The following is a 27,350-nucleotide window of genomic DNA, read 5'->3' as shown; positions in this document are numbered from 1 at the left end:
GAGGGGAGGTTAATGGAGTACTGTCTTTCTCTCTTTAGCCTTGTGTGGGCATTGATAGCTGTATCTCATACATGCAAATACTCATTCCACAACCAAAAGAGATGAGGTGGGAATGCAGTGGCTTGTGTTGGTTTGTTTTATTTATTTATTTATTTATTTTTATTTATTTTTTTGCAATAAGGACTTTGACATTTTTGTGTTGCACAGTGCCAAAGGAGGGGCACAATCACAATCACCTACACAAAAAGAGAGTAACTGAGCCATGTTGGCTTTGACGATACTTTATTTCAGTCAACAGGGGAGTGAAAACCAAGAACTGTATGGCAAATTGAAAAGCTGCACAGTAGTTCATTCAAGCGTTCACACTTGTCAAGATGGTTGATGTTAGTAATGAAAACTCTGAAACAGTTTGACAGATGATATATTGAGATATATACATTTTGATTCCCATTTTCATAGCATCAGTAGCCATATGCATCATACTGAGAAGCCCATTACAACCATTATCTGCATTTATCATGAAGCTACAATAGACATATTGAAATACCATATGAACAACATTCACATCACTGTTGCAACATTAAGCTAATGTGAGTATCAGTGGCCTGGACCTTAGAAGGTTCACTGTTTGAGTAACACATACAGTAAGACCAACCTATTGCTCTAATTTCAACCCAAGCTAATTAAAAATGTCAACATTTTGGTTAAATCACAGCAGCATTTTCCATTAACTGTGAACCAAAGAAACAGCGGTGGCTAAAATACTGTGCTAATTCCACTTGAGACTGTGCTCATGGATCAAAGTGACCACAAAAATACTCACTGAATCATTTACCTTTAAACCATGAGAGAATTAGAGGCACAGGTGCGTGATGAGAGTAAAAATAAGGTGCCACACTTAATTTGACTTGAAATGCTACATCAGTCAATATAAAGGTGCAGTGATCTGTCTTACAGATACTGTATTGCAGTTATAACAAAATTACATAGCTATCACATTTAGTATGCACTTCCATTTTAAACAGTATTTCGTTTATGCACAATACCTGTGAGCTTTATTCAGAATTGAGCCAAAACACATTGACACAAACACTTGGTATAAATTCAAGTTGATATAAAAAAAAAAAAAACTCTGCAGAAATAGGCATGGAAAAAAACAATCAGTTAAATACCCGGAAAACACATAACAACATACAAAAAAATAAAGCTGTGGAAATAAGTCAGTTTATCCTGCAAAACTATGATAAGCTGCTCTTTAAATTGTCCTGGCAGAGGTAAGATTGCAAGGAGGCTGTAAAATGTGTTAATTTCTTAATGCTGGCATACAGAAACAAAAACAATTTTTGTAGAATAGAGGGATGATTGCATGTGCAATAGCTAATGACTCACTGAGAGGGCACCATGTTCTTAATAACAGGCTCTCTGTTGAGATATGTGGCCCAATAAACCAGGTTAAAACTGCCAAATAGCACTGGAAAGATGATGCGGGACATACGGTCAATCTTGCTGACGCTGTTGAAGGTCTTCAGTGCCTCTTTAGCCACTGGATGAGCTTTACTGGGCTCCGCTGTGGCACTTTTACAGACAGTGGGCAGAGCCGAGTCCTTCCCAATGTGGGGTGCGTAGTTTGCCACAGCGACTGCATATGCATTATTCTTTTTAATAACGGATATTTCCTTTTTCTGAAGTCAGAAGAAATTAATTAACACAATGCTACATGTTCAGTTAATGATATCATGTTAAATGCTCTAATAAGTAATTTAAGTAAAAAAAAAAAAAGAGATGCAAAATGTCAGACAATGTTCACAATGATGGGAGTTTAAAGGTACAGTTCACCCAAAAATGAAAATTTGCTGTAAATTTACTGAAGAGGATCCATTGGTGAGCAAGTGATGCAATGCAACATTTCAACAAATGAAATGTGATGAAGAAACAAACTCATCCACATCTTGGATGGCCTGAGGGTAAGTACATTTTCAGTACATTTTCATTTTTGGGTGATTTTTTTTTTTTTTACTTTAACGGTACTGAATTAACTGTGTTGGTTTCCTTCATCTAAATATCCTCTCTTCTCAATCACAATAATCAAAGCTACCAGATGTGCTCCACTCCAAAATCAAAGTTGTCTGTGCCATCATGGTTACCTTATCATTGACAATGCTCTTGCCATCCCAGGCCCAGCTGCGCTTGGTGAAGTAGTTTACTGTGGCAAACTCGATGAGGGCAGAGAAAACAAACGCGTAGCACACAGCAATGAACCAGTCCATGGCTGTGGCGTAGGCCACCTTTGGTAAAGAGTTTCGAGCGCTGATACTCAGAGTGGTCATTGTTAGCACTGTAGTCACACCTAGAGCAAAGTAACAACAACGTAAAAAAGTAAAAAAGACTCAGTGAGCACTGTATATAGATAACGCATTAGTGCAGCATGCCTCACTGCAGCATTTATACAGTTGACTCATTTGTGAAAGAGACAGCACAGATGTACATGTGTAATCACAAATGCCCTGGGCTGAAGAAACTGTGTTCATTTCACAAGTCAATCATATGCCCTAAGTGGACCTAAGTGGATTTTTGCATCCTCCAGGACAATAAATCAATCGAAATATATTCATCATTTTAACAGATATTAGGGAACAAACACGCAAGAAAATGCTACTCTTATATATATATAATTGTAGTTATAGTTTACGCATTAAAAGAACCAGCTAAAACCTCTTTCAGTAACCATAATATAGTATTTAATAAAACTAATTTAATTTCATTTTATAGTACAATTTTAAAACAACAGCACTATTATTTACATCTCTATTTCTTTATTTCAAATGTTAAACCATTGTGATTTTGGCAGTTTTCCTGCAAATAAATAAACCTGCTTTCTGGTTGAGCCACGTGCTGTCTGTGCTGGTGCTGCACTGCATCAAGGATAATTCACTGCTGCCATTGTGATTTTATTTAAACTTCATCATGGCAGCATTAACTAACCAAATGATGAACAAGTGATCATATACCCAGCACTTTCAACAGCCAAAATTATGTGCCTGGATCACAGTGGTGGAGTATGTTGTACAGTCCCACTAACGCCTGTTTAACACAGCAAGCGTGAGCTGAGCGTGTGTGTAACGTCAGCGTCACTGAAGCTGCAGATGTATTCCAGAGTATTCACACTGAAAGCGTTTGTACAGTGCCACAGCAGCGGCTCCAAAGCTACATATTTCTTTACAAAAACAACTATAAAATTGTTTTTAGAGTTTGGTCAGTTATAAACTTGTGTTTGGAAATCTTGAAAGTTTAACACGTGATTTGCGTGTAAATGGCAAAAAAACTAAAACTGCTCCTATCATGTCGTTTCAGTCATACCCCTATATATAAAATTCTGTTTAAATACAGTTTTGTTTTTTTATCACTATTTTATTTTTAATTTGTATTTTTATATAATACATACCTACTAGGTGCTTACCCAGATATGCGGTATTAACCAAGCTATAGCTCAGTGTGTGTTCATAATCTCCATGTCCGTTTCTTATAGAAGCTGTCAATATGCTTTATGCAAATTACTGTAATTTATTTTTTTTATACTTTGATACTTTTTGTAACTGATCGGGAGAAATGTGAATTATTCGTTGGATTTTAACTAATGGTTAGGCTAAGAATGTTAAAATATATTTAACTATGTAGAGCTGATTTGGAAAAAAAGTAGGCTAATATGATTTATACTATTATTTTGTGTCTGTGTTCGTCTTGTGTCCTTGTTTGTAATTTGTGCCTCGTCCATTTTTTTACACCTTCTACATCATCTTTAACCATGACTGCATCAGTAATTTAATCAGAACAAAAAAATAAGCATACTAAACTGATTTTTCATCGTAAAGGTGCACACAGCCAGCAAATAAATATGTGGCATAATAAACAGAATTAAAAACATTTCCACATTATGTTCTGACTACACAACACATGCTCACCCACCAAAAACTGTGCGTGCGGGGACAGACTCTCGATTGAGCCAAAAAGAGACTTGGGACAAGATGACGGTCATTATGCAAGGAAGGTATGTCTGGATCACAAAGTACCCAATCTTCCTCTTCAGATGGAAATGGGCAGTCATCACTGTATATTCACCTACACAGCAGTAAAAAGACATGAGCGAGGGAAGAATGACTGATAAGAGCATAAGGATCCAAATCATACTATGACTGCTTGTGAATGTCTTACCAGTACTGGACGTGATGGATTCCTTGCCAACAGTCTGACCCATTAAGTCATACTGGTTAAGTCTAGATCCATCTGGAGCTACTTCCACTGATAAGGTGGCATTACGAGTCCAAACATACGTCACCTCTGTCAGAGTGTAAGCATCTACATACAGACACAATGTATTATAATAAAATCCAAAACATAACATAAAATAAATGATTAGCATTTTTGCTAACAGCTGCCAAATTTAAGCAGACAGGAATGGAAGTCCATTGGAAAGTCCTCAAGATGCATTGGGCATTCAGCTTGCACTGTCAACCTGCACAAATACACAAACATTATACAACAGTTACTCCTCAAAAGTTTTGTGTTCTTACAAGGGCTGTCATCTTAATTCATTAATATAGTACATTTAATTATAAAAGTCATAAGTTGTATAAAAAAGGTTTTTGTAATGTCTATTCAGTGATTTACTCATCTGCCTCTATAATGCCTTTCAGTTATTTTGAATTGGAGCCTTTTCTTAGCAAATATTGATATGTGACCCTGGACCACAAAACCAGAAATAAGGGTCTATTTTTCAAAACTGAGATTTACACATGAATAAATAAGCTTCCCATTGATGGATGGTTTGTTAGGATCGGACAATATTTGGCCAAGATACAACTATTTGAAAATTTAAAAAAATCTAAATACTGAGAAAATCACCTCTAAAATTGTCCAAATGAAGTTCTTAGCAATGTATGTACTAATAAAAAAATTTAGGTTTGATATATTTACAGTAGGAAATGTACAAAATATATTTCATGAAACATGATGTTTACTTAATTTCCTAATGATATTTGGCTTGAAAGAAAAATAAATAATTTTGACCCATTCAATGTATTTTTGCGTAATTGCTATAAAATATAGCCCAGCGGCTTAAGACTGGCTTTGTGGTCCAGGGTCACATATGTGATTAATTATGAATAGTTTGGTGAATTAATCAGCATATCATGTAATTATCTAGTACAGGGGCACCTCATAGTGTACAGTAGAGTGCCGTTCTCCATAATCCGCAGTAGTTTGTTAGGCATGGTCATGTTGTGAGCCACAGATTTCTTGCCGTTGTGAAAGAAGGTGTCTGGAGTCCAGATTTTACTGGCCATCAGGTTGTTGAGACGCAGGATGTTCATTGGCCCGTTAAACTTCAGCCGCTCATCTGTCCAGCGCTGACGGAAAAACACATCCACAGTATATTCCTGAGAACAGAGAGTGACATATCAGGGCCTTAGACATTCTTCAGTGCTAATGTGTGCATCAGACAACACTTGACACAGATAATGCATTTTCATTCAATGTGGGACCCCAAAGTCTAAATGCTGCTGTTAGTCTGATTCAATTGAATGTTTTATTAAAAAGTTGAGTTGAGTTAATTTTTTTTTATCTATCAGTTATGCATTTAAATGATCAAAAAAGAAAGTACAGACATTTATAATGTGATTTCTATTTTTGAACTTTCTATTCCTCATAGAATCCTAAAAGAAATTGGTCAAAGCTTCCGCAAAAATGTTTTCAACTTTGACAATAATAAGAAATATTTCCTGTGCAGCATATTGATTTTTGAAGCATCACAAGATAATAAAATAATGGCTGCTGAAAATGCAATATTGCCATCACAGCAATACATTACATTTGAATGTTTTTAAATACATTAAATATTTAAATATGAAAAAGAAAACAGCTATTTAAAATTGTAACAATATTTCACAATATTAGCAAGTGTCAGCAACTTTTCAGTTCACTCAATATGTTCACTGTCTGTATATAATGTGTGTGTTTCATCTTCCTCTCTAAAGAGTGGTAAAGTGTAAGAAACGCTTCACATCACTGCATTATATCCCAGTCCCTCGGGCAGTGTGCTGCCATGTACAGACCCCCGGGGTGAAGGGGGCATCCAGTTTCCATGGCAGCACAGAGACAAAAAAACACAGTGTTATGTACATAAGAGAAAATACTTATTCACTCCCACACTTATACAGGAAAGATTATATTGTGTGACAGTACATGCTGTCACCGGAGCGCAGGGCTCCCCAGCACTCACAGAGTCCATCTGTAATGCTTCATTTCCTTCAAATTCAGCTTTAAGCTTTCACAATGTCACAATCATACTGTAGAAACAAGCCTAGTATGGGTCCATACTAAGTTAATTCCAGCACTATTATAAAACCTAAAACCTTCTTGAACAGACTTTGAGGAAAGCTTGCCTGCACATTTGATACTCTTGCTAATGTCTTGCAACATTACCCTCCATTATGGAGAAGTCACGCAGAACTCCTCAAGCAAATAGACAATACTTGTCACTTTCCATTCTGTCATATCATAACCACACAGCCGGTTGTCTTTGCACTATAATGTTTAAAAGAACATGGTATTGTGGAACACTAGAACTAAAGACCCATCATCTGAAAACACATTTAGGAAATGAACTGTCTAAAAGCTAAATGAATGTGACATATAGTAGATATAGTACTAAAGATTTAACCGCAACCAGAAGGACACGGATGGAAAGGCATGTTGTAAACACACAAATCCACAAGTGAAGCTCTTTTAGATCCAATGACAAGGAGACTGCATGTAGTGCTGCATCTACAAAAGAGACACGCTGCATCAGCTCTGAAGAACAAATGAGTAAGCACACTAGCCTATTTATACCCAGATATCCAGGGAGTGGCCAGCTATGCAAATTTTGCATGCTATTTGGCCTTTTCTCAATGATGTCAGTGTTGTCTGAGCTCTCAAGTGCGACTCCTAGTGTCGGAGCTTGGACACAATGTCGAATTGACCAACTGAAAGGGAACATCAATCATCTTAGCTGTCTGAGGTGTCATGCCCATTCAAAGTGAGGGGGCACATGCCCCATCTGATTTCTGAGCCGAGTGGATTTTGAATGCAGCTTCCAAACGACAATATTTTCTATATTTAATACAATCACTCCGGCGTGATTAGAACCTTCAATTTCATTAAGCAAGGGCACATTCAATTGATCAGAGGTGAAAAAGGCAAAAGAATAAAAGAAAAGAAAAACATGACAGAAATACCAAGTCAGATGATCTTTCTAACATAATACAGTCTTTATGAACAGAGGTGTTCATAGTGTGTTCAGTGGGGTTTATAAAACACACCACTGTCCAGTAAAAGACAAAAAATATTGAATTATTGAAAAATCCCCTTTCTTCCATCTTTTTCTCTACCTAAATACTTAGAGGAGACTGTGTGAAGTGGGGAAAAAGGAGTACTGAGAAAGGTTTTTAGCCAGCAGCAGGTACCAAATGCTATGAATAGACAACAGATGGAAAACAAGGATTGAGAGACAGAATGTGGCATAGAAGGAGAAAAGGTGAGATAACCAACAGGAAAATATAAAATATTTTTTATAAAAATGATTTGTCTCTCACTATACAGTACAAAAATCATCCGATGTGATAAGAGGAATGTCTTACCATGTCTGTATCTGATACTGGTCCAAAACTGGTCACATAGATATCAGTCTTTACCTCTGTTACTCGATCTATGTCACAGAGCAAAAGGAAACTCTAAATTACAACACAATTAAGATTAAAGTGCAATTACATTTGTGAAATTGCACCAAAATTTTGTGAGCCAAAAAAAATAAAATTCCAAAATTGTCAATAGCATAGAAATGTATGAAGCACAGCTCGTAACGCAGTCAGTTTCAAACCAAGCAGTGTTCTGTCTGTCAACACTGTGAATGCATACGACCACCCTGAACATTAGCGAAATCTGCATGGGGAAGTTTTTCAGCCATGTGTGATACTCCCAAAAGCAAGGTTTCCTATTGGAATGACTTGATTTTGTATGCAAAATTGTGCAGAGCACTGATTAATGTGACCTTTAACTTTAACTGGGAACAATAACATAAATTTCAGCCATTTCCTCACATAAAACTATTGTAGGCTTCATGAGAATTTAAAGGGGTTCATATGATGCTTTTTGAAAGAAAATTATTTTGTGTATTTGGTGTAACAGAATATGTTGACATGCTTAAATGTTGATAAAACACATTATTTTTCAAATACTGTACATTATTGTAGGTCCTATGCCCTGCCGGTCTCAAACGTTTCATTTTCTACAAAGTCCCTCCTTCTGACAAGCTCAGTCTGCTCTGATTGGCCAACTGACCCAGTGCATTTTTTGATTGGCCGAACACCTCAAGCACTCGTTGGAAATGTAATGCCCCTTTCCATAATTGCAAGCTTCATCTTTAAAAATAAATTTAAAAACAGTTAATAATTTCCTTAGTTTTACCATCAGTTCAAGCTGAAAGGGAACAGAGTCACGTGACAGACACAGTGATGAAGCTTGTATGTGTTTGCAGAACACAAGCCACGGACGGTTAAGACAGCTGACTCCACTGTGTGATCCTGTCTCTCTCTCTCTCTCTCTCACACACACACACACACTCACAAGTGATGTATAAATCTTCACATTTAAATATATAATAACAAATATTTAAACTAATAAAAAAACATACTTACTGTAGCTGATTCAGAAACACCAGATTGTCGTAGCAAAGTCAGAGTTACCTCCTCTTCTAGGTTCACGAAACGGTCGTCCATAAAATGCATTGCTGTACTGTTGTAAGTAATCTTAAAGATTCCTAAATGCATCTACTTTCTGAAGGCCAGAAAAAGTTGGATTTGAGACTTTACTCTTTGCAACTTTACAGATCATATTCATGCATCAAGAGCTTGTAACACTCCAAAGAGACAGGAAAATTTTAAATTGCATCATACGACCCCTTTAAATAATATAGAGGAGTCATGTGTACTTTTATAATGGTGTTTTTTGAAGCTTGATAATTCAGCATCCACTTTCCTAGATGGAAAAAAAACTCAGATATCCTGCCCGAGATCTCCTTTGCGTTTCACAGATGAAGGGAAAATAATGCGGGGCTCAGATGAGATAGAGGTGAAAAAAACAATTTCTTCATATCTGAGTGCACTATTACTTCAGCTTATCTTTAGTGGAACCATGGCAACACTCTTAGCTCGACCTCATGTCCACGGACTGTGTATGTTTTTGTGTGCTCGACTCCGTAAATCTCAAAAAGGAAACGTTTACAAGAAATATATTTGCTTCACGGTGGGCGTCACTTTTATGTTGCTGAGCTCAGAGCCTACAAACAACAGCAAGGGCCACAATATATATTAACACTGACAGACTACACAGGCAGGGTTTGTTGATTGTTAAGTGGAATTGAGACTGTAGGATTTGTTTTCCTCTCCTTAAGTCAGGCGTGACATGAAACTTCTCAGGTCATCAATAACTCGTTATAATTAGTTTATCAGAGGTAAAATCTGAGTGACAAGAGTGACAATGCACATAAACAATGAGTCTCTTAAATGTTTTACATGTTTATTTTATTTTGTCCTGTGGTGCTATTTATGAAATTTCTAGAAAGAAAAACCCCAATCACAGTAATTTTGCTTATTAAAGCTGCGGTAGGGAACTTTTGACGCTCTAGCGGTTAATAAACAGAACTGCTTGCGTCTTGCGGAAGAACATCGTAGCCAGAACTACTTCTCTCTGTTTGTGTCTATGAAGAATCACAAAGTTACTGGGTTACTCCGCCGCGGTATCCCTGAAGCAATCTAAAATAGTCCGAATATAAACACTTATTATAGGTGCACCCTAGTGATTCAGGACAAGCTAAAAACACGGTTTGGAAAATGGATTCATGGTGTACTCGCTTATTAAATACATTTTTCTACATTTTGAACACAAACAAAGTTACGGACCGCAGCTCTGATTGGTTGTTTCTTACCGGGAGCGATGGAGTTTCTGCAAATGGCAATAGGACCACTGGGAGGAGCCAGAGGAGCTTGATTGTTTCACAGATTATCTGTCTCATATTCCACTGTCAGGACATAATGACAGGTTTAATAAATATGTAAAAAATATTTTTTTACAAAAGTTCCCTACTGCAGCTTTAATACATCATTTACATCACCCTAATTCCCAAAGCACACACGAGGTGTTCTTACCTCCAAGACCAGGTCTCAGCCTGTTGTCGTAGCCATCAAGCAGACGGTCCAAAATCCGTGTGAAGAGGGTGATGTTGTTTTTAAAGGCATCTGAGCCGGATACATCTGCCTCAGAACTACACAAGATACATTTGGCATCTTAAAATTCTGTAACATACACATACTTACACGGAGTTGCATGCAGAGAAAGCTGTTCTCTACACAACTTGCGAGGATGACCATCTGACAAAAACACAAACATGACAGCTGTACCAAAACACATGTGACTTCATCTTAGCAAACTTGTCAAACAGCCAATCTATTAATGATTCCCTCAAGGTATGTGAATATTTACATACAAGTTAGCTATCTTTCTTCTTTGTAGGAATTCTTCATTTTGTGACCATAAGTAGGTGTGAAAAAAAAGTTTAACTAAGCATACTGTCATACTTTAGTTGCAACTGACTAGCATCAAAGCCACTTTCAAGGAAATTCTGTTTACTCAGCGAACCATATTTGCAGCGTCTACATGCAGCTATTTTGGGCATCTAAGACCAAGTCCTATCTAAACAAAACAAAAAGGGGGAATACTAAAATGTCAAAAACTGCTTGCAGAACTCCTCAATTACACAACAATTAACAATTAAACAATTAAATTACATATTTCAAATCAGCAACAAAATCTGAAATTGACTGCCCAATATATGTTGTTCCTTGCTCAAATAGCAATTAAAAGGCTTATTTTATCACACAGAAAATAAGTTAATTTAAATAATGTTAAAAAAAAAATTTGAATTCCACATTAAAACATCACGGTTAGGGTAAGACATTCCACAAGTGGTTTCAGTGTTTTCACATGTGGTATTTTATTCAAACTTCTGTCAATACAATTTTATTGACTCTTACAAAAAAAATGTAAAGCTATTATTTTATATGTAAAGTTGTCTAATCACCATTCTTGCAGTGGGACTACTGTACTATGCAGATAACTGTCTAGTTATTCATAATCACCAACATAATATTTATACGTCAATCAACTTGTAAAGACAGCAGAACATTTGTGTTTAGACTGTTTCTGGCTGACTTCTGCCCTTTGCCACTATCTACGTATTTAAACAACAGGTAAGAGATGAGTTTATCTTCTTCTGATTTAAGAGAATGGTCTGCCAAACTACCTGCTCCACTCAATCTAGACAAAGAAGTTTAATCACCTTTCTACTGGTAACCTTGCATGAGCATCATGTGAAAGTTACCATGTTTACAGGAATTACTGGCAGTATGTTGTTATGAGAACAAAGTAAAGAACATGTTAATTAACGATTCTGTCACATTTCTCATAACATGTTTGTACAGCCATGGTCAAACTTTTTCATACACTTTGCAGTATCAGTATCTTTTTCTTTTGAAAGTTATTCATTAGTGCCTGGTTTGTCCTGAAGAGTTAAACTGCCTGCTGTTCTTCAGAAAAATCCTTCAGGTCCCACAAATTATTTGATATTCCAGCATCTTTTGATTATTTGAATCCTTTCCCACAATGACTGTATGATTTTGATATACTTCTTTTCACACTGAGGACAACTGATGGACTTACATGCAACTATAACAGAAGGCTTAAATGTTCACTGATGCTCCAGAAGGAAACACAATGTATTAAGAGCCAGGAATGTAAACTTTTGAACAGAATGGAAATGTGTAAATTTTTCTTATTTTGCCTGTCCTTCAGAAGTTACAGAAGATACTTACATTTCCCAGAAGACAAAATACAGAATTCAATTCACCCTGATCTTCAAATTTCAAAGTGTTTACCTCCTGTCTCTTAATGCATCTTCTGGAGCATCAGTGAGAGTTGTAGAGGTAATGAATAGTAATTTAGATTTTTGAAATCTATATCTAGTAAAATATTTGCTAGTATGTAACATTGTAAAAATATTTTGCAGTTTTTTTTGCTAGTAATTATATAAGATAGGGTAAGTAAATGATGCCAGAATTACTCAAAATTTTCCCAGTACATTTTAAATCTTTAAGTAGCCTATACTGTAGGCTATTTTCAAATGGTGGCAATTATACTTTATTCTCTGATTATTTTATTTTTTTGAGAGAGAGAGAGAGAGAGAGAGAGAGAGAGAGAGAGAGAGATACGTTAGGGATAACCATCCTATATTGCCCCGAATTCGGCAGGTTTCACAAATACGCGCTTCCTTGAAAAAAACAAAAGTACGAAAAAGTATTTTTGTTTTGCTTACCATGCACGCCATAAAGTCAGCAGAAGCAGATAGATTAGATATCCATGCGAATGAACCCATCGCTGTCTCATTGTTGAGTTATTCCCTGCCGAAGAAGTTATTTCAGTCTTCAAGTAAGTCTTTAAAAAAATTATATGAGAAGGCATCAAGGCAAAACTTCCAGTGACATATTTCTGCGTGTAGGCGTTTTTCGTTTGTGCACACGCATCTCCAGAGCGCGCACTACTGTCTGGAGCCAGACACCGAGCATTTGTGTTTCAAAAGTTTTTCATTTTAAAGCTGTTATAATTATAATAACCAGACTTACAATGATTTTACATTTTGGATGAGATCAATTAAAACTGTCCAATCAGAAGGAGATATCTGAAACTATCGCTATCTCTTCAAGTTTCGACGTTCACAATTTTCACAGCCTCAGAAAACTGATAGATAATTAATAATAAAAAAAAATACCTTCGATTCACCAAAGCACAGCTCCACTGAGATTAAGAAATAAGAAAAGTTGCACTCCTGAACCTCGCGCTTCTTGAAGTGTCTCATCCGTAGATTGATAGAAAGCCCCAGGGCGTGTGCACGTGAGAGCACTGTTAGTGAGACATTCCTTCTTTTAAGAATCTTCACAGAAACAATCCAGGGGCGACTCAAATCCGTCTGTATATGCTGAGCTGCTCATCTGCAACTAAAACTGTAGCATTACAGCACAGTGTTCATGGGAAATGTAGGAAGTGCTGCCAGGGGGATAAATGACCGAGAACAGCGACTTGTCATGCATCACCACCAGCCAAACTGGCTAGTAAGTTTTAATTAATACCCGCCAAAATGAATTTTAACGGGTGTTGGCGGGTGTTAATTTAGAACCCTGCAGCTCACCCTTCGTGACATCGTGTTGTGTTAAATATAGTAATACAATAGCCACATTTGTCTCTTCTGTGGAAAATAAAAGAATTATAAAAATATCTTGGTATATATTTTGTCCAAAATGGTTGCCTGTATTTTTCCAAATAAGTTTTCCTCAAACTTCAGCATTGTATTTCTTATGGATGTTCAAATGTTAGCTGTCTGTAAGCCCCCCCCCCAGGCTGCATTTGTTTGATTAAAAAAATACAGAAATGTTGTGAAATATTATTACATTTTAAAATAATTGTTTTCTATTTATATAGTAAATAGAATATATGAAAAAATATTAATGTGATGGCAAAGCTGAATTTTCAGCAGACATTACTCCAGTCTTCAGTGTCAGATCCTTCAGAAATCACTGGTGCTCATGACACATTTTTACACATTATTAGTGTTGAAAACAGTTGTGTTGCTTAATATTGATTTATTTGTGGAAACCTGAAAATTCAGAATTCTTTGATGAATAGAAGGTATTTGAAATAAAAATATTTATCAACATTATAAATGTGTTATAAACTGTCTTTTTCTTTTTGCCAGTTTAATGTGTCCATGCTGAACATTGGAGGTGTGAGGTTCACACATCTCTATCATGTTCGATAATCCCCGTCAATTACTTCACTTCTGAAGATAAGGTTCCTGTGCCCATCATGTAGGAAGGAACTATTAAAAGCTTACATTTTTGACATTTGTTTAAGAAACAAATCCTTCAGAAACAATAATTTCATCTGCTCCGATGAAACAAACTCATCTAGGCCTACATCTTGGAAGGCCTGAGAGTGAGCAAATTTTCAGAAAATCACAAAATTAATTTTGGATTGTTCTGTTGTTTTAAACTCATGATACATGGGAATGTTTTTTTTTTTCTTTTAAGAAATAAAGTTTGCATTTGTGACTTAATAAACTGAAAGATTCATTTTACAATTTACAATACATCACACCCCGCGAGACACATTTGCAGGAAGCTGACGTCATGAGTTTCTTTCCCTAAAAATGAGTCGTCTTGCATGTCTCTGTGACGTGTCTGGGTCAGGCTCTGAGTCACCATGTCATCGCATGTGTCTCATTACTGATTGATCAGATGGAAGGATACATGCATTATAAAATAGAGCCTAATGAGTGAAAGCAGAGAACAGCAATGAAGGGAATTTTCAGATGGAGTGTACTTATGTCAGCCTGTCCTTATTTATGTAGTACTTTTTCCAATGTGTATTTATGCATTTGCATAATGTTTACTTAATTATCGAAGTTCGTGCGCTGCATAATTCCCTCTCTCTCATTTATTTTCATTATAATTTATTTTTAAACGTTCGATCATAACCTTTGCTATGAAACAAGGGTTCCTCTTATGGGCAAGAAAGACCATTGCAACGCTATCCAGACAAACCAAGATTGACAGAGAAGGTAAATCTTTGATCAATTTAAGGAAAATTGATGTTGTCGTTTATTAATCAATTTTTGCAGACTTTGCACCATTTTTTTTAATGGATGACATGAATCATGGGATGTAGCGGTTGTGGTTGTTTTTTTTATATATATTTAATTTGTTTGCATTGGTAATCGTTTAAAAGAAAAAATACGACACTTTGTCAGGCTTCATGCAGTTATTATTGACATCAACACAAATATTCAAAATCTATAACACAACACAGCTGAACTTGCTAACATTTTTGTACAAAGAGTAAAAAGAGAACTATGCTTAAGACCAAAAAAAGAAAGAAACTTTGTTTGCTGTACAGATGAATCATTTCTATCAGCATCTAAAAGATGAGTATTTCATTTTAGGAATACTTGTCCAAGTCTGAATTCATTAGAAAAGTTCACTAAATTGTTATTCATTAAATTTTGCTGTACCCATAAATGGTTACAGAAAGCTATACCTAAATGGTAGGCATTCTTAGATTATTAAAACAAAATTATTATTTAAAAAAAACAAATAACAAAGCTATTTAATAATCAATGGGTTCTAAGATCAGTGATCAGATTAATGAAGTCCACAAAAAATCAATAAAGAAAAATATTTGAATATCTCATCAGAACCTTTAAATACTTGAATATTTTCACAACATATCCTGGCTGATCTGCTACAATGACAGTCACTGGTGTTTTTTTGTTTTTTTGCTGTGCTCCCTTCTGAATTTCAACAGATTCTTGTAACTATACTCAGCTTTGGATCTCAAGGCCACTAGGTGGAGTCAGCGGCTTTAACTGGGGCTCATAGAGAGCCAGGAGATTTTGAGGGTTCTCCACTGCATCTCTCCAGCCCTTGATATAAACATGTTTTATGTCCATGAGTGCATCCCAGAGGGAGCAGGCGAGTCCATGGCGGGGCAGCGCTGCTTACAGGATGGCACAGAAGAACTTCTTCTCCCTGAAGGGGTTCTCAGACGCAGGCACGGGGGAGAGCAGGGGGTCCTCTTTAGCGTGGGCTTCGCAGTATGATGTCAGATCCGCTGCTGCTTTTGAGACCTGATGTCGATTCATGAAAACACATACAGTTACCAAACAGTGCGTATTTTCACTCTTAACCAAGTTGATTTGATTCATTAGAATGAAATAATATGTTCGTATTCTTTTTACCTTTATTCTGTCGATATTAGCCTCCATCTTGAGCTGCTCCACTAGTTTGCGGGCCTGTGCAATGCTAGCAGTGTTGTTGGTGGCCATCAGGCTGTGGGTTCAGGCCTGTTGCTCTATAACACACATGGAAGAATAAGTTGAGTATAATTTGCATGATATAAACTCTTAAAAATAAAGGTGCTTCACGATGCCATAGAAGAACCATGTTGTCTAAATGGTTTTATGAAAAACCATTAACATCTGAAGAACCTTTCTGTTCCACAAAAGGTTCTTTGTTGCTAAAGAAGGTTCCTCAGATTATAAAAAGGTTAGAAAGAGATGGTTCTTTAAAGAACCTATGACTGAATGGTTCTTTGTAATACCAAAAATGGTTCTTCTATGCCATTGCATCGCTTGAAGAACCTTTTGAAGCACCTTTATTTTTAAGCTGAGGAGTTATGTGTTCAGTTACAGTATGTGCCAGTGTGCTTTAACTTTCACTGATTTGATTTGAGCGAAACAGTTGTGTTTTCAAACTGGGGATCAGGACAACATTTGGAGGTGTTACGTACAATTATAAAATAACTAAATAAATTAAATTAAATCAAACAGGTCAAAATGGGCAATTTTTCATTCTACTTTTAAAATCATGAGATTCATCACAAACTATTACTCTTACACTATTATTCGAAAGATTGGGGTGAGAAAGAGTTCTGATCACAAGTGACAGTTAAAACATTTTGATCTCAAATAACAGTGACTTTAACATTTTTTTGAAGATTAGAATGACTCCTTAAATATATATATAAGTACATTTTAAAATATACACATATAGAAATGTTATTTTAAATTGAAATAATATTTCACAATATCACAGTTACTTTTAAATTACTGTAACTGCTTTTTTAAACTGATAAAAAAAACTGACCTCAGACTTTTGGTGGTTCATTTTTAATTTTCATACATAAATATATATTTTTTCACAGTATATTTTTATATATTCTCAGACAATGAATCCTTCAGAAGGGGATTATCATATTTGCTGGTCAATACCATAAAAATAAATCCTTGCTCTAATATTATGGCAGTACAGTGACGAATCAATGGGTTAGTCATGATTTGTTACTGGTCTGAATCTGGTGAACAAAGGAAGGGTGGGAACTCCTTCACACTCAATCCCAATGCTGGAGGACAGCATCAAAAGCACCTCACTTCCTTCCACAATTGCCTTCAGCTGTTTAGCCTCTGAAAACTTCATAGTAATCTCACAGTTGTTCAGAAAAATCAAATCTGTTTGTGTGCTTCTTTCATATTGGTGTGGTTCTGCCATATGGGTTTTGATAGCACACTGTGACACACCTGTCATGACTGTGAGCTCAAAGGTCTGTGGTGTATCAGTTTTTAATCTCAGCCGGCTCTCCTGCAGTGAGGTTAAACACAATAGCCTGCTGCTGAGAGTAACCTGCAGGGGTCGCTAAACTATCAGCTGTCACCCTAACCTCTTTCTAGGTAAACTAGGTAATGAGCCCAACCAGGTTCAATGAAAGACAACCGAAACATACTATCCTTAATCAACGTCCAGCATAATTTACCTACATCATTTACCCTGCATATTACTACTGCACAAGACACACCTTCCTTTGAGTGTTTATAATGTGAATCTAATTCAATAATCAAGGTTTAGTCATTAATGAAATTGAAAATGAGAGGAAACTCCAACTTGCCCTGATGAAAACAGGTTAATCACGGCCTATTAACGCTCCAATTTTAAACCAATAAAGCTTGCAAATGAAGTCAGTATCTTGACTTCCAAATGTTTATGGAAAATGTCCTCACTTTGATCACATTACAGACAATTCTATTTCCTGATATGATTATATTATGATTCAACAGTTTATGTATCACGTTGTATGCCACTGAAAATAACATCATCAGATAAACAAGGGAATAAACAACACATTTTGTATTTATTACACAAAATCTGTTCTAATAAGAATCCAGACTGCAGAAGGGAAAACAAATCTGAAAAGAGCAGCATCTTCTTCCTCAGCTCCTGGTAATCCATCGCAAAACGGGTTTCATTAAACCTAGTGACCATCCCTGGCATCTCTGCAATGGACCACAGTTGCTAGGCAACTGAGATACAGAGCGATGTGACAGCAATGAAACGTTCTTCTCCTAAAATCAAGGATGGAGCTCACCAAAGGCAACTTTAGACTGGGTACCCCATACATCTGAAGAGTTCAGAGAGAGGACAGCTTCAGCACACTGCACACCTCTGTAAATCAGGCCTAAAGAGACATTTACAGCCAGACGAGGAACATCAACACAAATCCAGCTTGGAGTCTATGTTTCAAAGCCCTTTTAGATTGCAATCTCTATTCATCTTCCGGGAACTCAGAACTTTACCTTATTGGGGGTCAGAGAGAGGGGGATTAAGACACAGGAGACCAAAGGAGAATGTCAGTGATAGGAAAGAGAATAGTGCCAGTATCTTTACATTTATATTTATGCATTTAGCAGACGCTTTTAATCCAAAGCGATTTACAGTGCATACACTTCAGGCTATACATACACATTTTCAAAGTGGGGGCTAGGGGTCAATGAAAAAGAAATAGATATTTTTAAATATGACAACATTAACAGGTTGACATAAGATATTAATCAAATATGTTTAATGCAATAATTTTTTACAGTTTCTTAAACATGGCTGAATGAATTAAGTGTATTTTTATTCTATTAACAGCCACGATTTTATTTTGTGAAAATATATATATATATATATATATATATATATATATATATATATATATATATATATATATATATATTCTCTATTTAGAGATTTCTTTAAAAATTACACAGTGTCTTTTAATATTAATGAATGTCTAAATCAGAAATCATCTCAGAAATAATGTAATTAATTGTAATTTTAATTCTACTAACAGCTCAAGTTTTTAACAGTATATAAATATATTTGAATGTCATTTTGTGGAAAAAAATCTCAATAAAATGTTCTATTCTCAATATAAATTAATTAGATTGAAAATATCTCTTTTTCAGTATTATACATCTAATATTACTCTATTTAGTACAAAAAAGAGATTTGTTGTCAATTTAATACAAGGTAAATATTTTCTTGATTATATTTTTATAATTTGCATTAGTACAAAGGTGAATTTAGTACAATTAAAAAATATAAAAGTACAATATAAATGGCACTTATATCAGTTCATGTCAGCTTTTCTTTATGAACCCATGTTTAAAAGTTGTTCACACATTATAAATAAATGGCTGCCTTTATATTTTAAGAAGAGAGTCCATTGCAAAGGGGATCATCATATTTGGGGGGGTCCTTGACATTGAAAATTGAGCCGATCACAGCTATGCATCAGCAAGCCTTCAATGTTTGTAACTTCAAAAATGCACATAAATATCTCTGTTGATCTGTCAATCAGACGACTAATCTGTCAGGGGTCTATAAAGAGGCATGTATATATTTTAAGAAGTACAGGGGGAGCTCATTTAATCTGTATTCTCAGCGAGAAGGCCATATGTGTGCCATTTACCCAACTCTGCCACTTTTCTACAGGGCAGGAAAGCCAGCAGGGAAATGGAAGTGCCACTGCAAGGGGCTTTTGAAGAGTCTGGTATAATGCAACACAACAAGAATAATCAAGGTTTAATATCGAGTCCAAATGTACAGAAAATCTTCCTCTAAATGGAACATTCTAAAGAAGAACTGCAACATGTAAATGATATGAATATTATATGAAATTTGAATGATTGCATGATCATTGATAAACCCACTAATGGTTCACACACTCCCACCACAAACTTATTAGTGCAGCTGTCTGATAGCAAGAAATGCTGTTATACTAGTAGACTATCACATATTTTTTTGCACCCCGTAGTGGGTGTTAGGAGTGTGTGTGAGTCTCCTCTTCTCTCTTTACATATTTTCTTTCTGATTCTCACCTTATTTCTGACTCTTTTCACCTTCTGCCTGTTTCGTTGCTCTTCAGAAGTGAGTTGACCTCCTGTGTCGTGTCTTCAGCCTCTGTTGAGAAAGGAAGCCATGCAGTTAGAGTCCATATGTTCTATATTCCGGATGCGGCTCAAGGCCTTGTGCAAGTGTTTGTGTGCATGTGCAAGTTTGTGTGTGTGCATGCGCTGGTCCAAGGGTTTAGATGTCACACCTTTCCCAGCCTATTTGCACTGAGAAACATTCCAGACCTGAGTAAAGTTTATCTTATGTGCCTATACAAAAGCCAAGCCTGCACTATCAGAAGAAAAACAACTGAACAACTGACTTGAGTGTGATGATAACACATTCAGTTTTTTTCATACTGCAGTGTTAAAAAGAACTTTCCAGAGTGCAGATTGGTCTTCCTGTATTTCCACTCCACCTTCCATGTTTCTCTTCCTCTGTCTGTCTCTGTCAATGTGATAAATGGGCCAATTACTCTGCAGCAGCAGGGAATTCTACTATTGTGAATCACTTCCACACAGAATGTTCCAGCAACATTTGATCTCTCCACGTCTCTTCTGTCTCTGTAAACAGCACCACCAAAATATTTAAACAACATCATGGTCCACCACAAGTTGGTAGGAACTGAGTCACCCTATTGCTGTAATACTTTGTGGAACTGAACTAACACTCTCGCACATAGTTTCACTGAAGGTAAAATGACTGTGATAATACAATAACAACCTTAGGCTGGTTTAAGAAGTTTTCAAATGTGTGCAGCTGTTATATGGAGAACCCCACCAACAATGTTACATTCAGTGGTAATTGTGTTCACAATCGATTTTACTTCTGTAATGTTTCTATGTAAAACATGATTCAACAAGAAGGAATGTAGAACAGTCCTTGATTTTATTCATTGTAAACTGTGAAAAGTGGGCTTACATACATACATACAAAATGCTGAGCTATTTATCTATTGTCTAACATAATCCAATAGTCTTCATGGCCTAAATAACCAGCAAAAAACAATCTTTCTTCAGGAAAAACATGCATAAAGCATGCAGTATTAAGGCAGAGAATGTGCATTAAAACATAAACAGGGTCAATTTTTGGCATGTTGACATTGCAATTTGCTAATTTAGATAAAACAGACATACACGATTCTCTGCAAAAATGTGTGTGTGTGTGTGTGTGTAAGATCTTTCTACAAACTGTTTTAAGTTATTTTATTGTGACGCATGTTTCCCTCCCTTCTATGAGCAAAAGGACCAGTAAAATCACTCTGGACCCCTCACATCCAGCACACTCCCTCTTTATTTATCTGTATTTTTTGTACTTTTTTTTCTTTTATTATGGATTTTTGTTCTGTCGCTGTCATTCTGTTGCACTGCGGAGCTTCTATCACAAAAACAAATTCCTGGTATGTGTAAACATACCTGACAATAAAGCTCCTTCTGATTCTGATGTTTCACTGCAATCGTACTCGAGTACTCAGTATTCATAGTTTACTAAGTCACATAAGTCATATGCATGGAGTTTACAAATCATGGACTAACAAAGTGTTTTAAGATCACATGAGTAAAATAAGTCTTTATCAACATTTGTAATCATAATTTATATAATAAAGTAATAAAAAGTCTTGAAATTTTACTGCTAGTAGTGTTCATTTCAGATGGAAACTGCAATGAACTGTAGGTACATTTTTGAAGTTTTAGAAAAATGAAGATAAATGTTGCAACATTCTCGCCAGGCCTCAGCAGATACTAGTCAGATTAATAATGTATCCACTGAGCTCCATATGGTGCAGAAAGTGTGTGTTTGAGAAGAGAGAGACAGATTAACTCTAGGGGTCCCCTAGTAGGCACTGACCCTAACACCAGAACTCAAGACTCAAACCACACCGTTTCTCTGACTGCCACACACTAGAGATTCAATCAGCACATCCTGCAGACAGTCTGTGTAAATTTGATAAATTTGATAAATATGTTAAATATGAAATGTCTCTGACTCTGAAATATCAGTTCAAAAAGTATTGCTCCATGGTTGGTTTCCTGTGCTGTTCGGGTGCATTATCTGTAAAAAAAACTGTCTGTTCTCATGTAAGCTTCAGTGTTGTAAACATAAGACTAACCCCTCCTGACGTGTTATGAGTTAGGAATGCTAAAGGCAATTCTCCATGAATTTAGCAATAGGCAACCCCTCATACAACATTCAAAAAAGGTCATAAAACATTCTTAATCTAAATGAACATTAATTTAGATAAAAGATGAGATCATTCGGGATTATCAAGAACAATGAAACAGGGGCTTTGTGTGTGTGTACAGTGGGTTAAAATGACTTCCTGCTAAATCTACCGCTTGGCCAAGAGCAACACCCAAGGTTCCCGGAGAGTTAACAATATTCCAAACATCCGGGGCTGTATTCTCTACTTTCAACAAGTCATGTGTATACACTAAAATGTACTCACACACAGAGTTCTTGGTGTCAATAAGTCCAAGGCTTTTCCATCGCCACGTCAGTTAAATCACTACTTCAGAGTTTCAGTTTCACTGAAGATGTAATGCAATGTAGTACAAAAAACTTCATATTACAAACAAACCTTTATAGATTTTATATTAAGTAAACAAGTACTATATATTTAAATGTAGAGTATATCAGTAATAATGTTAAGTTCTCTAAAAACATGACATCAACTTTCAGCTGTAGTCTGAAATAAGGTGGAGAAAAGATCCCTGAGTATTAGTCAGAGTGGTTGTGTCTACAAACAGAGCATATCTGCTTCATGAGAATACTCTCTCCACATATTCACTCACTGTCTCTCTTAGAATGGAGTAAACAGATGAAAGAGTTTCAGGAAAGAGTGAAAAAAAGTTTGGCTTTTAAAAAAGACCTTTATGTCAAACAGCTGTTCATACTTATACTCACACCCGCACCAATACACTCACTCCAGACAGCACCAGATCCAGCCGCTCTGAACAGTGAGCTGTAAGATGTGTGCTGGGGTTGCTCGTATATTATTCACATCTATTCAAGGACCTCTCCACCCCCTGTTCTTTCTCTTAACAAAAACACTTCCATAGTAGTGCTCTTGTTCTTCACAAAATTACACAGGCACATACCTCAGAAGAGAGTATCATAAATACAAGACTCAGCAATAAGGATGGCTCAGGGTCAGAAAGAACAACATTTGGTTTCTGACCACTGAAAATGAGTAATATTCAACAATCTGGACATGAAGCTTTATTGAGATCCCCATATCTCTGGGACTGAATGATCTAGGGCCTTGAGGATTCCAAATGAAAAGTGTATTCAGAACTAGAATTTAAAATCATGCTGCAATATCTTTAATGCTTCTTGAGTTATAGGCATAGAAACTTTGGAAAAATAATATTTATGGCACTCAGACAGGTATTTTCAATGCAGTTGTTTTGACAGAAGGAAATGAGATACATTTCTAGTTTCAACATTATTTGTTCTCCAGACATTCCTCTTTAAAAGAAAAGAAGCATCATATTTATGCAAAGTGATCCACATTTGGTTTTTGAACACCGAAAATGTGAACAATTTAATGATTTATTCCTGGAGCCACATTGAAATTCCAATTTCTCTGGAACCGAACCATATAGGGCCTTAGAAATGAAGATGCCCTCTGGTTAAGTTGACACAGAATGACCCACATGGAATATAGAATATATATTTTAGAAGAAATTAAAACTACAAAAGTATAACACTTTAGAATAGGGAACACTATTCACTATTAACTAGTTGTTTATTAGTATGCATATATTGCACACAATTTATTAATTCGTTCCCTCGATTTGCTAAATCATGCAAACCGAGGGAACGCAATAGTAAATCGAGGGAACGCAATAGTAATCGTGTGCACGTTTTAGTAAGTTGAGAAAACGAATTAGTAAATCGTGTGCACAATTTATTGTCATGTCATGTGCGGGGCTCCGTACATATTAATGAGTTAATCTGCACAGCCATATTCTGGATCCCTTAATCCTACCCCATACCTAAACTAATCTACAACAACAACTATTTAATATCAATTAGCAGTAATTAGGAGATTATTTAGGGAAAACACTTTCAACAATGTGAATATGTTCCCATACTGTACACACAAAAACTAATTAATACATGTATAAATAAATAGATTTGATGTGATGTGATGTATGAACTTTGTTTCCTGTGAATTCTGATTATTTGAATGTTACAAATATAGCTTGACTAATATAGTTCAGTTATATTATAGTATATACAGTATCAAATTTACTAGTCTTAAAATTATCATACTTTGCTCCATTAACAATTTTTTTCAACTGAACATTTGTGCATAAATGTCAAGTTTTCATGGAGTTAGAAAATTTATAACTTATACACTGGTGTGGCCAAAAAACATTTGGCCAGGGCAAATACAAATCTTATGGCCCGACTGCTAACTTATTAACTTCTAAGAGTCAAAACTTCATGTGGTTGTGCAGAATGTAATTAATTACGTAAAGACCCACCAAACCAAGAAGCATCAATTATGACTCAGTATGTATTTCATCTATCCTGTGCTAACAAGGTGCTACTAATGCATTCAGACTATAAACACTAATTTCTGTGATTATATGCTCTAATAAGACTCATTAGATAAAGTGAACACTGTTTAATGTACTCAAGCTCTATGTTGAGAGCTAACCAGAGCTCAGCCTGCCGTACTGTTGAGCAGAACCTTCTGCAAGAACGAACACTGTTCTAGAGTCAGCATCACAATACTCTGCACTCTCAAAAAAAAGGTACAAAAGTGATCACTGGGGCGGCACCTTTTCAAAAGGCACATCTTTGTGCCTTAAGAGTCCAAATGGGTACCTTAAAGGTACATATTAGTACCCAAAGTGAATATATAAGAGGTACAAAAGTGTACCTTTTGAAAAGGTACCGCCCCAGTGATCACTTTTGTACCTCTTTTTCTGGGAGTGTGGGGACTCCTGGGGGATTCCTCTTAAATAGTCAACCCCCTCTCTCCTTCTGCCATTTCTCCATCACTCTCTTCTCTCTCCAGCATCTTCTCCCTCCCCTCCCCCATGCTCTCCTCCACTTTCATCCCCCCATCTCAGGCAGCATTTACCCCAAACAGATGCTTGGCGTTACTCATACGCACACCTGACCATTAAAGGCATTTCTGCACTACATTGTAAATCACAAATCCACACTACGTGCTAACAAACACATCCTTTAGGAAATAGCAAGCAAGCATATTCGTCTCCAGAGCAATTTAACACTGATTTAGACTGACACACATGCAACGGCTGTGGACAACCCTTGCGTCCATGCAAGACTAGTCAGATAGAACAAACACACCCATCCATACAGTAGAAAAAACTGACAGTAATCTAGTGCAGTTATACTCTGAAAACACAAGTAAACACACGCATATATAATAAAACAGTCAATTTTTTCTCCAAATAAAGCATATGGTTTCATTTAGACAGCCTGCCCCACTGACACATCTTCATGCTTGTCTATCTGCACACTCCAACCTCATTCTGGTCTTTCTGATGGAAATTAGCTCATGAAAAGATTTTCCACTCACCTTCTCAATGTGTGTATAATCGTCAATGGCACAAGAGCTGTATGTAACAGTAGCACACATACACTCCTTGTTCTGACACTCTGGCACCCACACACACACACACACACACACATTCGCCGCCTGCTACACCACCCCAGCTGACAGCCTTCCTCTCGCTCCGCCCATCAACTAGTGGAATTGCTCAGGAAGCCAGCTGAAAGCTATTTCCTCTTGCTCCCAAACACAAAAGACATTGTTTAAAAAGAAAAACAAGATTATTTACCTGCTGCCTCCCCAGTCAGACCATTTTGATGCCTTTTAGTCAAATATATATGCATTGATCCTGATGTGCAGCAGTGTGTTGTTTCTGCTCTCTGCTCTTTGGCTCCTATCCATGCATGTGCAGCGCAGCACAGAGGTCCTTGCACCGAGCTGACAAGAAACACATAAATATCCCCTCCCCCAAAGCATGTGTATGTGTGTCTAAAGAGAAACCCTCCCTCTCAGAGTCATTGTGCACTCACACACACAGCCCGAGCTCCTGGAATCAAAAGCTTAATCTTTAGTCTCATGACATTAGAGCAACAGAAGATTTAAAAAGCAATTGCAACTGGCAACCCTTCAACAAACACGCACATACACACGGTTACAGTGGAGGTTGAGGTGGTTATGGGTTACAGGATTACAGATGTGTGTATAACTCGCGCTAGTCTGTATTTGGAAAGTAAAACAGTTACTTTGTCAGTGTCCCTTGAGATGATCCATCTTGGGATCCCCATAGGCTAATTGCAAGCTCAGCATTGCAGGTCACCAGGATATGTTGTGCTTTGGATGCTGGACTTCAGCATTGGGATGCTGCTGTGCTGGTCACCAGGATTACTAACTGGCTTGATATGTTTGACTTCCTCGTTCAGCCAAAGTCAAGACTGATTAATCAGACTACTCACTGGTGAACATGCTGGCCCCACAGCCATAGCATCAAACTAGTATTTTTCAGGATGTTCTTTTCTGTGGGAGCCTGCATTTGCCTCAGAATAAAACAATAAACAGACAAACATATAAATAAATAAAACAAAAAGATAATTACAATTTAATAACTTATTTTATGCAACTTTATTTTTCAGAACTGTGGGTTTATATCTGGAAATATGTCTATATCTCACTATTTTTCTTTTTTATTTCTACTTAAAAAAAATTCTAACATATTTTTTTTCATGTCTTTTAAATAATCCTCTTATGCTTTTTTACTATTGTGGAATATTACAGTTTAAAATACCTGTTTTCTATTTAAATACATTTTAAAAATGCATTTTCGTTCTGTGATGGCAAACGCTAAATTTTTTACCATCATTCCTCCAGTCTTCAGTGTCACACGATTCTTCAGAAATCATTCTAATATGCTGATTTGCTGCTCAAGAAATGTTGAAAACAGTTGTGCTGATTGATATTTTTTGTGGGGATGTGCAGTATATTTTGATTCATGCTTAAAGAAAGAGGAAAAAATATGAGTTTTCAGTAGATGGATAGGCATAATAATTTAAAAACAAAATATTAATTTTGTCAGCCATTGTGAGCAGAGTGGAGCATTTGCAGCTTTAGAATAATATAATGGAATTAATTTATCAGTGATCTGATTATAGAGATTCATTATATGTACTAATGGAATCATCTCATGGGGTTAACCCCTCGGATTACTCACTAAAACATAATTACTTTAATACTCCCATACATCAAGAGTTTAAGATGCGTTTGAGACTGAGAGAGAATATGTGTATGTGTGTGAGTGTGCATGATTTCAATTCTAATTTGAGGCCATCTGCTGTCTCCAGTAACTGCTGCCCCATGGGATTACCACGAGGATGTCAGCGAAACAATTATCACCCTGATCTTAAAACAAGCTGCAA

General features: G+C 36.4%; 2 protein-coding genes across 6 annotated transcripts; both read right to left on the bottom strand.

The window, feature by feature from the left end:
• Window positions 1-267: 267 nt before the first annotated feature.
• On the bottom strand, window positions 268-13,097 carry LOC113112826 (gamma-aminobutyric acid receptor subunit alpha-2-like). Of its 2 annotated transcripts, none has more exons than XM_026278719.1 (10): window positions 12,914-13,097; window positions 12,461-12,579; window positions 10,239-10,354; window positions 7,674-7,741; window positions 5,212-5,432; window positions 4,428-4,510; window positions 4,210-4,353; window positions 3,964-4,116; window positions 2,145-2,347; window positions 268-1,682 (listed from the first exon to the last, which is right to left on the bottom strand). In XM_026278719.1, exons 1-10 carry the CDS (start codon window positions 12,998-13,000, stop codon window positions 1,386-1,388), a joined length of 1,491 nt encoding a protein of 496 aa, XP_026134504.1. In that variant the 5' UTR covers window positions 13,001-13,097; the 3' UTR covers window positions 268-1,385. The 2 variants fall into 2 exon arrangements, with proteins under 2 accessions (XP_026134504.1, XP_026134505.1); XM_026278720.1 differs by having other exon boundaries at window positions 12,461-12,545; window positions 12,914-13,051.
• Window positions 13,098-14,939: 1,842 nt separating this feature from the next.
• On the bottom strand, window positions 14,940-25,891 carry LOC113112825 (guanine nucleotide-binding protein G(I)/G(S)/G(O) subunit gamma-2). Of its 4 annotated transcripts, none has more exons than XM_026278718.1 (4): window positions 25,730-25,891; window positions 19,892-19,973; window positions 15,935-16,039; window positions 14,940-15,823 (listed from the first exon to the last, which is right to left on the bottom strand). In XM_026278718.1, the coding sequence occupies exons 3-4, from the start codon at window positions 16,019-16,021 to the stop codon at window positions 15,695-15,697; spliced, it is 216 nt and encodes a 71-aa protein (XP_026134503.1). In that variant the 5' UTR covers window positions 16,022-16,039; window positions 19,892-19,973; window positions 25,730-25,891; the 3' UTR covers window positions 14,940-15,694. The 4 variants fall into 4 exon arrangements, with proteins under 4 accessions (XP_026134503.1, XP_026134502.1, XP_026134500.1 ...); XM_026278717.1 differs by having other exon boundaries at window positions 15,935-16,047; window positions 25,730-25,890; XM_026278715.1 differs by lacking the exon at window positions 25,730-25,891 and adding an exon at window positions 25,468-25,622 and having other exon boundaries at window positions 15,935-16,047.
• Window positions 25,892-27,350: the final 1,459 nt, after the last annotated feature.

Source organism: Carassius auratus, chromosome 13 (genome assembly GCF_003368295.1).
Source record: "Carassius auratus strain Wakin chromosome 13, ASM336829v1, whole genome shotgun sequence".
Taxonomy (NCBI): Eukaryota; Metazoa; Chordata; class Actinopteri; order Cypriniformes; family Cyprinidae; genus Carassius; species Carassius auratus.
This window is presented reverse-complemented; position numbering and strand designations above follow the sequence as displayed.